At 31.1% G+C, this 10,984-nt stretch overlaps 1 protein-coding gene across 2 annotated transcripts in view; it reads right to left on the bottom strand.

Moving 5' to 3' along the window:
- Window positions 1–10,114, bottom strand: part of LOC103873639 (kinesin-like protein KIN-7B) — a 12,766-nt gene extending 2,652 nt beyond the window's left edge. Inside the window, exons 1-15 of one of the 2 annotated variants that reach the window (XM_009152045.2) lie at window positions 9,907–10,114; window positions 9,392–9,626; window positions 9,197–9,286; window positions 9,009–9,109; window positions 8,821–8,934; window positions 8,649–8,730; window positions 8,377–8,444; window positions 8,204–8,263; window positions 8,008–8,132; window positions 7,709–7,907; window positions 7,410–7,547; window positions 7,181–7,267; window positions 6,286–7,104; window positions 5,923–6,212; window positions 5,464–5,844 (exon numbers count right to left, since the gene is read on the bottom strand). In XM_009152045.2, coding sequence (XP_009150293.1) covers window positions 5,514–5,844; window positions 5,923–6,212; window positions 6,286–7,104; window positions 7,181–7,267; window positions 7,410–7,547; window positions 7,709–7,907; window positions 8,008–8,132; window positions 8,204–8,263; window positions 8,377–8,444; window positions 8,649–8,730; window positions 8,821–8,934; window positions 9,009–9,109; window positions 9,197–9,286; window positions 9,392–9,623 — 2,736 coding nt within the window. In that variant the 5' untranslated portion in view covers window positions 9,624–9,626; window positions 9,907–10,114 and the 3' untranslated portion in view covers window positions 5,464–5,513. Of the gene's footprint in view, window positions 1–5,463; window positions 5,845–5,922; window positions 6,213–6,285; window positions 7,105–7,180; window positions 7,268–7,409; window positions 7,548–7,708; window positions 7,908–8,007; window positions 8,133–8,203; window positions 8,264–8,376; window positions 8,445–8,648; window positions 8,731–8,820; window positions 8,935–9,008; window positions 9,110–9,196; window positions 9,287–9,391; window positions 9,627–9,906 lie in introns of those variants that run through there. The other variant, XM_033272332.1, reaches the window with a different exon arrangement.
- Window positions 10,115–10,984: the final 870 nt, after the last annotated feature.

Raw genomic sequence — 10,984 nt, 5'->3', positions numbered from 1 at the left:
ATTTTATTTGTTTATATTTATATATATGTAATAATACGTAGATACTCTCATTATTCCTGTTCTTAAAATAAAATTTGACATACAAGCACTCAATTTTATCTATTTCTTAATTTCCCCATGAATTGTATGTTTATAACAATAGGGACAGAATTTTCTCAATTCCAATCGACTAGGAGTGTTATGCCGATTCTTTTGAGTAATATATCTGGAAATTCCAGCCGATTCTTTCTTAATATCATTTCGAACACAACTGGTACATTCCAAAATAATTGTTACTCGAACATCTTTACCTTTGGCCATGAAACCTCCTTTGGATTTATGATTCACCCCCAATCTTCTATTTTAATTTTAGGGTCCATAAAGAACAAGAAAAAAAAAATAGAAGCTGTTAATTAACTCAAAAAAATGTCTTAAATATTTCGTTGCAATGAATATTAATTAGTAATTAAATAAAAAGAAAATAATAAGTAATATAATGATTTTTTGAAAACTATATTTCAAATCTTTGTACAGTATTTTTTTTAAGTATCTCGTAGGATACTCTTTCCCTAGCAACACTTTTTTTTTAATTGGATCCTGAACCCTCGTTTTTATGACCTTTCGGCGAAATGAGAGGATTAATGTCGGATCCCTGGAGTTGATCTTTTAGAAGTCCTTACAATTTGCGAACTATGTGCAGTCCTTAGAGAGACAAGTTGAGGTATAATCACATTTTGTATGAAATATTTCTTTAAAACTGGATTTAAATTCTTCTTAAGATCTGAAACATTTGTTCTGTTTTTCTTCAGCTATTGTACATGAAGCTGGCTACAATAAATCCAAGGATGGAGTCTAACCGCAATGCTCTGCTTTATCCATAAAGGTAAAAGAAAATATGCTTTACACAATTGCTTGCTCAGAGCAAAGACTTCCGTTAGGATACTATTCTCTTGCCTAGATTCTCAGACACGCAATTCCTCTCGAACTATGTATTTGTTCAAACTAAGGTAATTATAAGTTAGTGTCATAGATTCCTGAGATGTATTGTAAACCCAACGTGTTCAAATATTTATGTGTTTTCTGTTTTGATTTTCAGATATGGATACTGGGAAAATGATATACAAAGTATTGTTCATATGGGTTTTGGAAATGTCCAGCAACAAAGCAACAACAACAGTTGTAACAGAAACTTTAGAACCAGTATACATGCTGTTAATCTCTTTTATGTTATCTGGTTCTGAACCAACGCTACAAATGAAGCTTGAGCCATGGTAAGAAGTCTTCCAAATTTTATACACTTTTCGTCAAACTCTGTTGTTGCCGTAATACAAAGGGCCTTTAATATAATAAGATAACAAAACTCGGCTACTTGAAAGTTAATACTTGATGGCCCACTTTCAAAACCAGCCAATTACGCTTTCTCATACTAATCACATAATCTCAAGAATAATATGAACAAAGTGTCTTTTTTCAAGACCAAAATTCCGCTCTCATTTGACATCTAATGGACTGACACAAAATACATGTAAATTGTGAATGATGTTGCTTTGATAATATAATTGTGTTATATGTTTTTCTTAAACAAAAACTTAGTTCAGAAATGGAAACATCATAGAAAAATAGTCAAATGTGCATGCTAATATATAAAGAGGTAATTTAAGAAATTAAATGTTATAACGTATACATAGATGATAGTATATAAAAATTAAAAGAGAACTTTATAATTTACTTGGTTCTGCGCACATAGAAGTTCCAAGATAGACCGCTGTCCATGATTTTGTTTAAACATACGAATAAATTTTAACCAATGTTTTTTTCTTTACTTTTATTTTAATTGTAGAATAGAGAAATTAAAATATTGTAAAACCGTTCAGTTTATTTCAGATCGATGACTGTAAAAGTCAGTATATGAGAGATTAAAAAATTAGTATTAGGAAATAAAAACAAACAATTGACAATGAAACAAAACCGCAACAAGGACTAATACATCTTGGCATATTCAAATAACAATTGTGGTAAAGGTAACTATCTCTATGCAATAATTTTGCTATGGACATGAGAATATAAAGAATGCATGAAATGTATGTATTCGTCATGAACGGCAAACCGACATGTCTTGAGCTGGAAATAAATCAAAATGTTCCTTACATGACGTCTCTATATTGAAAAGAAGTGTTATGGAACTAATATGATCTTTATAATTTCAAGTTTCAATGTTTTATTATTTCGGTTAACTTTGCTTTACTATTTTCTTTGCATTCAATATAACATTCTATTTTTAATAAAAAATGCAACTTAAAATAATCACTACTTCCACTCCAATAGCATGTTGAAATACTATGATTTCAATATAAAGAGTAATTACTCTTACAACATTTACAAAATAATTATCCACAACCCAATCTTTTCGAACCCGAGATATTAAAAACCACAAATAAGACAATGAATATGAGATCAAACTTTTGTAAAAAGAAACAACATGAAAACCATTTGAAGCCCTCACAGCATATAAATGGCACAACTTTTTTATATAGAAACAACTATTGTAAACAAATAAAATATATCTTATCACATATAATTCTTCTTCACCCAAAACTTTCCAAAACACAAAAAAATCATTATCATACACAATCACTTACAAATGCAAAGCTAAACACAAACCACAAATTAATAGAGAAATAATAATTTAGATCACAAAGAAAGTATATCCCACCCGTAGGGCGGGCCGATTCTAATAAAATATAAACACACAAACAACAAAATAAAACAACAATTATATAACACTTAATGATTCAATAAATGAATGTAACTTGATCCAAAATTATAGCACATGATCTACTTTTAACATAATACATATATTATATTCTAATATATATTTTGTTCTATAATAAAATTATGGTAAAATTTTAAAATAAAATAATAGATTACTCAGTAAAACCAATGAAAATAAAAATACAGAAGGTAATAGAATATTTAAAACAGTCACTAATTGTACGATTAAACTGAATAATAATATTGTTAAAAAAATTCTAATCACTTTGGATGGTATAGTTCATTTAATAAATGTTTTAATAGAATCTACTAAAAGTATTTTTATTGTAAGCAATTATTTATTTTTATTATTAACTAAAACCAAGAAATTTAAAAGCAAATATATAAGATAAATTAAAAGTCTTAGTGGAGTAAAAAAAAAAACAACAAATACAAAATTCATAATCTATACGTTCAATCTCAAATATAATTCCCAGTAATTTAATGCTATTTACAAATTATAATGATGACATAAAAATAAAAATGAAAATAAACTTTATGTTGTATGATAATATTTTTTATTAATTAAACAAGGTTTTTTAACAACAAAAAAGAAGTAAAATCAGTTAATATTATCACACTCACTACCAAATGAACATAAAAGAAAAACTTACAGAAAAATAATATACTCCCTCCGTTTCGATTTAATTATCGTTGTAGGGAAAACTTTTCGTTTCAAAATAAGTGTCGTTTTAGTGGTTTTAATGCAAAATTTATTAATAAGATTCTCTATTTTGTTTTTCTATTAGTTAAAAATGATTAGGTGTATAGGTAATTGTGTTTTTGTTTTGGAAATATACAAAATCATATTTTTCTTAATATGTATGCATAAACCAAGAAGGACAATTAAAATAAACCTGGAAGAGTATTTGATACTAACAATTACATCATATGCGTTAAACATTTTCATAATTTTTGAAAAGTTCTTTGTACACTATATTCATAATTTTAGTAAAAAAATTATTTGATTAATATTTAATTATATAATTTATATTTTTAACTTTTACTAAAATACTTTTTCAGATAACAATACAATATATTTATAGAAATAATATTTTTTAATTATATTTTTATATTTTGGTTAATTCAATATTCTATTTTTAATTATATAATTAATAATTTTATTTGATTAATATTTAGTTATATAATTCATGTTTTTAACTTCTTACTAAAAGACTTTTTCAGATAATAATACAATATATACATAAATTATCTCTTTTTAAAATTATATTTTAGATTTTCGATAATTCTTACTATTATTAATTTTAATCAATATAGAAATTATCTTTTTTTAATTATATTTTATATTTTGGTTAATTCAATATTCTATTTTTAATTATATAATTAAGAATTAGATTTGATTAATATTAGTTATATAATTCATGTTTTTAACTTTTTACTAAAAGACTTTTTTTAGATAATAATACAATATATACATAAATTATCTCTTTTTAAAATTATATTTTCAGATTTTGGATAATTCTTAGTATTGTTAATTTTAATCAATTATCTAATAAAATAAATTAAAATTTTGTTTTTATTTTTTAATTTAGTTATACATTTTATTCATTAAGGGTATAAACGATATTAACCACTCTAACTTTTAAAATGAGAGCTCGATTCCAAAAACTTACTTCGTAAATAATTTTGATTAATATTTAATTATATAATTTATGTTTTTAACTTTTTACTAAAATACTTTTTCAGATAACAATACAATATATATATAGAAATTATCTTTTTAATTATATTTTTAGATTTTTGAGTTAATTCTATATTCTATTTTTAATTATATAATTAAGAAATTTATTTGATTAATGTTTAGTTATATAATTCATGTTTTTAACTTTTTACTAAAAGACTTTTTCAGATAACAATACAATATATACTGAAATTATCTCTTTTTAAAATTATATTTTCAAATTTTGGATAATTCTTACTATTATTAATTTTAATCAATATAGAAATTATCTTTTTAAATTATATTTTATATTTTGGTTAATTCAATATTCTATTTTTAATTATATAATTAAGAATTATATTTGATTAATATTAATTATATAATTCATGTTTATAACTTTTCACTAAAAGACTTTTTCAGATAATAATACAATATATACATAAATTATCTCTTTTTAAAATTATATTTTAGATTTTGGATAATTCTTACTATTATTAATTTTAATCAATTATCTAATCAAATAAATTAAAATTTTGTTTTTATTTTTTAATTTAGTTATACATTTTATTCTTTAAGAGTATAAACGATAGTAACCACTCTAACTTTTAAAGTGAGAGCTCGATTCCAAAAATTTACTTTGCAAATAATAGTATAGATATTCCGCGCGTAGTACGGACCCGTCCTAGTACTCTTTATAAAACAAAGTATTGTTTTTCTAATCCATTACTTTAACCATTCATAACGAGTCCATACAATCTCCTAAATTGGTCCAAGTGGGCCATTTATATCTCAGCTTGCAAATTTGTGTTTAGCCAATGCTTTTGCTATGCTCATCATGTATGAACTGGAAACTAAAAAATCAGACATCTCGCTTCCAAACTCACCTCGACTTGATAATTTCAAGAGGAACGATCTATTATCAGGATTTTAAATGAAATAAGTTTCAACGTTTAGCTTCAAAAGACTCGGAGAATCTAAAGGATTTACAGGAGACAAAAAAAAAAGAAGAACGTTAGGACGTGTTGAGAACAACGAGTTGGCCTTAGAGATGCAAGAAGTTTGAAATGAAGTTCCAACCCATCATCCATGTCTTCTTATCCGCAGGAGAAGCAAAGTTGAGCTCAAACATTTCTTTCCTTATGTTCTCCCCCGAGTCACAAAACCCCACAAGCTTGGCCACTATCTCTGCGCTCTCTTTCACGTGCTCCGTGTTGTGAGGATCTGTCCACAGTTTATTGATCAACTGTTGCCTCCTCTGTTTTCCCACAGGCGCTACGTCCCACTTCAGGTACAGCATCTCTCTTTCCTCTGCTCCTAGCTTCGTGTTTACCCGTTTTGCCAAATACTCTCTCTCCTGCTTTAATGCTCTTATACTGCGCCACCAACATATGATTCTTAACTCAGTCCAGAAAAGACAAATACAAAATAAAAAGGGAAGAACTACGGGTTACCTTGATGCTACGTAGCTTGCAGGTTCATCGCCGAGCAATGCTGGACTTGCGTTTCCCAACTCGGCCAGGTGCTGCTCGAGCCACGTCAGCCTGCGGAGCTCTACTTCCATGTAGATTTGATCAGCTGGGTCTCCTTTGAACAGCATGTAGAACTGCGTCCTGTGGATGATTGAGATGTGGCAAAGATGCCATAGCATTATGATTTGCTTTCTCTGCTCTTCAAAACACAAGGGCCGTTCCATTTGAGATTCATCGGACTCAGCTGTCTCGTTTCCCTCCAGTTCTATCACCTAAGGACAAACAAAAATATATGAAAAAGCTTCCGAGTTGCTGATTCAAAGTCACGAGTTTATAAAAATTGACCTGGCAAAGAAGAAGCTGCTTCTGGTACTGAAGCTTCGCCACACGTTCTTTCAATCCAGTAACATAATCTTTGATGTTACGTATATTTTCTTCCGCAGCATTCTTAAACATACGCTTCATTCTCTTAACATCGACAGAATTCGCTTGTCGTGAAGATGACACAGGGGTTCCATCCTTTGAGGGGGTTCGACTATCCCTAGCAGAAACGACATTGCTCTCAGGAGCCTTGTTTTCAGTCCCAGAAGACGAAAGAGGTGAACATGGTGCCCGGATCATATGCTGTAAGTTTGGACTATTACTTAATCCAAAGGGAAGAACTCTCTTCTTTTTCATCTGGGTCCTGAACTCTGGAGTCTCTTCATCTGTCTGACAAGACGACGCAAGCATGTCAATAAATTTCTGAACAGTCTCAAGCTTCTTCTCCAAAGCTGCAATTTCTTCAGAGTTCAGCCGGTTTATCTCCTCTTTCAAGTTGGCTTCATCACCAACCACGGTTTCCTCCGGTATAAGGTTGCTCTTCTGCATGTCACGGATTTCTGAGAGCATTTTCGCAAATTTCTCTGCAGATTGTTGATCACCCAGTTTGTGAGATGTCACTTCTTTGTGAATAAGATCTAGCGCTTGGTTTGCTTCCTCGCCTAACTTCTTCTGATTTTTCTCAAACAAACGGATCTCTTGCGCTAGCGCTGTTCGATCCGCTGAAGTTAGAGACTGCCTCACATTATCTTTTCTTTTGACACGACTTGTTCTGCGGCTTCTAGGAACAGATTTGCTTGGAGTGGACTCCTCCTGAGCAGTGTACGAAAGACACCTTACTACCTGAGAAAAAGGTTCAGAAATCAATTATACAGGCATGTCCCAGTAAAATTTTGGTATCTTATATCCGTGCGCATACCTTCTGCTCTTTTCCTTTTCTTTCTTGTTCAAGCTCAGATTGTGCAATGTCTCTCTGACGCTTTAACTCTTTCATCTCTGTTTCCATCTGCAATTAGATTAACATGAACTATATTAATCACTTTTTTTTTTTTGTGCACGAATATATAATCACTTTAGTTTCCTTCTTCACAATAAAGCTCCATTTAATATCTGTTGTGGTTTTCCGTTTTAGTCAGCGAAGTCATTACCTGTTGAATTTTCTTCTCTCTCTCAACTAACAGAGACTTTAAACAGGTAGATGAACTAGACTCTGGGCTTCTTAACTCTGATTCGAGTTTGGCTACTTTTTGCTGCAGATGTTTCAACAGTAATTTTTCTGAGACCACCTATAACCCAAAACAAAAAAAGAGAATCAATCTCAGAAATGAATACCAGCAGAAGGGTACGTTTTCTGTCAAGAACAAGCAAAACCCTTTTTATTTAATGAAGTATATGACCAGGCTCCTATAGACGTTTGTAGCCAGAGGAGTAAAGATAACTGACATACCATGTTTACTTTAGCGCAGTTTGTGACTTCCTTCGCACTGGTCGCAAAAGAAAGCGTCTTTTTCGTCTGCGCAACGTGGCTCAGGGCTGGACTAATGGTGCATATTATTGCAGTTCTCGAATTCCCGCCAAGTGAATTTTGCAGAATCCTTGTAAGCTTTGAGTTTCTGTATGGTATGTGATCACCTTGTTTTCCAGAACTACATCCAAATAATAACAATAACAAAAATTAATGTGTTACATCAATTTAAAAGATAGTTTAGATGTGCCCAAAGACAATCATGTGTTATTATTTCTTACCTCAGCTTTCTAATAACTGTCGTAAGTGTCAGTAAGCTTTGGTTAATATGATTTCCTTCCTTCAATCTTAGACCATCGGCGTTTGTTTGAGAAACACGTTCGCTTCCAGCAAGATCAACAAGATTCTGCACCAATTAGAGTGTCTTAGTATCTTAGATGCCAAGTGAAACTTTAGCCAAAACATAAAATGGCGCACCAAAGTTGCCATGAAAGACTGCACACGGCCTGCTATTTCCCTTAAACTGCTCTGAATGGTCTGAATATCAAAAGCAGAGAACATGAGATAATGTTATCCACCTCTATCTTGTCCATGTTTAGAACATAAGGGAATAAGTTGTTAATTCTATCATGCATGAGAATAAATCATACCAGCCGAATAATCTGATGAGATCTTGAACTTTTGTCATTCAAAGCAGTTTCACCTACTTGCCTTTGACCTGAAAAAAGCAAATGAAAAATCACATAACAAGTAAGTAAATGACCACGTCTGATTGAAGAGAAAATGAGTCATATATTATACATGCTATCAAAAGAGTTCGAGGCTTTCAGTTACTCCGTTCATCTATCACTAATTTGTGTTGCTCTCCCAAGGTGTATGCACCAAGAATTGAGAGCAAACGTGATACTTTGACAGGATTTACCTTCACAAATGCCAATTAAATGCTGTAAATGTTGCCTGCTTTCAACCACTTCCTCAACCAGATTTTCTACAATGATTCCTTTCTGCAAGGTAGACAACAACATTCTCAATCAAGCCAAGATAAAGGATGCCTCTTTCAGCATTCAATATAGTGTTTCCGACCCTTTACATACCTCTGGATCATCTAACAGTCTAAGGGGCCCAGTATCACGATTTAAAAGGTCAACCACAGTCTCATTATAGATCTCCAAAGCTGATACTTTCAAGACAAAGCTCCTTTCTTGAGTCTGCATAGATTAGAGTATATCTATTTCAGTGTGTAAACAAACCAAGGGATAGGGACCTTAAATTTGTCACTCACTTTTCTTATATGCTCGTATATATCTTTAACTACACCGTCGGTGACCCCTCTCATTGTAAAGGTCTTTCCACTACTGGTCTGACCATATGCAAAAATGGTTGCTGCGATAAAAAAAAAAAGAGAAAACAATTCACATATCTAAAACTAAAGCTTATCAAAAGGAGGATATCCGATATCTGCTTAATCACCGTTGGTTCCAGCTAAAGCAGAAAGTGCGACATCCCTTGAACCACCTTCATAAACCTCCTGAGTTGCACAGGTGGGCTCATATACTTTGTCTATAGTTTTCATGAAAAGTCAAGGAGAGAAGATAGTTTAGTTTATTATCAACAGATTTATATACAAGGAAAGGAAAAGCAATGAGATTCTTTTATGAAAAATACCAAATGAATATTTTGCGGCAGCTCTCTCAGGATTGGGGTTTTTAAAAACTATGGTGTGATCATCTGGACAATCCCAAGCAATGAGGTCATATTTGGCATGTTCCCTGGAGTTCAATGGTCTCATCCGGACAGTGACAAGAATATTCTCCTCTGTAACTCTGGAACCACCAGGTGTAGAAGAGGGATTGGCCCTGTTTATCTTACTAGAGGGCGTCCTGGGCAGTCCAATCATTTTCTACACACAACCAATGGCAGTTTGATTAGGCCAATCACATAATCAACTAGCATCATCAATCTAATATACATTTCAGTTTGGTAAGATCACGTCATCGACCGTAACTCAGATCAAATTAGGAAACTTATAAGATGTAACAAAATCTACAATACGTTTTGATCTTTTCCCCAGAAATCGATGAGTTCATCACAAGCTGTTAGAAAAAAATCAAGAAAGCCTACCCTATGAACATATAATCTCAATCACCTGAAAGGAAATAAGAAAGAAAAGAATCACTTACAGATTGCAAATTCGGCGGTGGCGGAAGAAAGAGAATCTTTGGAGACTGAGAAAATCGATCAGAGGAGCGGAAAGATCTGTGTAACGGAAACTATTCCTTACTTTATATTTTGTTTTCTCCTCCTGAATTCTTTTTGAACTGAACGGTCGTCGATCGATCAGAGTTCTTCACGTGCCACGTGTACGATTCTGGCTTCACTCACTACCATTAACGAAGTAGTAGGAGTTACATCATATCATTCTCTCTTATAATGTGCCACGTCAGCATTGCCTCTCCATCATTACACCAAGTCGCCATTTTTTTTTTCGTGCATTTGCTTCATATTTTACCGAGCGTCTGATATTTAAAAAAAACTATGTATTTTGCTCATATGTGCGGACAGTGCGGTAATAAAATTTACTAATATATATATATATATATATATATAAGTACCAGATGATAACCGCGCATAATTTTTATAATAATGTTTGTTCATTAAATAATTTTAACATTTTGCAACATTACAATTTTTATCAATTGTAAAATTACGAATACAAATGTTGGTCATTTTTAATTATTTTTAAAATTTTATGTGCACAAAAAGAAATTAAGTTATTGAAGAGTTAATGTATCACAGCTCATTTTTAATTATTTTTAAAATTTTATATGCACAAAAAGAAATTAAGTTTTATGGCTAACACAAATCACTATAACCAAATAGACAAGTATAATGACAAAAAAGGATTAGGTTTTCTGCTCTGGATTTGTTTACTATTGACTTTCCATAAGTGATTTCATTTTATACCTATATAAAATTGTGATTTTGTTCTCGTCTTTGTTTCATTGATGTGAGTTTAGTTTCTTCTTTTAACTTATTCTATAAATCCAAAAAGATAGACATATGTAAAAAGTAGTTCCACTCCAGATTCGTATCTAAAAATCAAAAATTTGAAGAAAATCACCAGAAAACTCTATTAACAAGTTCGTGTATCGGATAAAATGCCAGTCCTATTAAATCATATGAATATGAAGTCTCATTAATATATATATATATATATATATATATATCATTTGAAATAAATTATATACTATATAAAAT

Source organism: Brassica rapa, chromosome A06 (genome assembly GCF_000309985.2).
Source record: "Brassica rapa cultivar Chiifu-401-42 chromosome A06, CAAS_Brap_v3.01, whole genome shotgun sequence".
NCBI classification, from domain to species: domain Eukaryota; kingdom Viridiplantae; phylum Streptophyta; class Magnoliopsida; order Brassicales; family Brassicaceae; genus Brassica; species Brassica rapa.
Note: the sequence above shows the minus strand (reverse complement) of the source record. Positions and strands in the feature narration are given on the sequence as shown.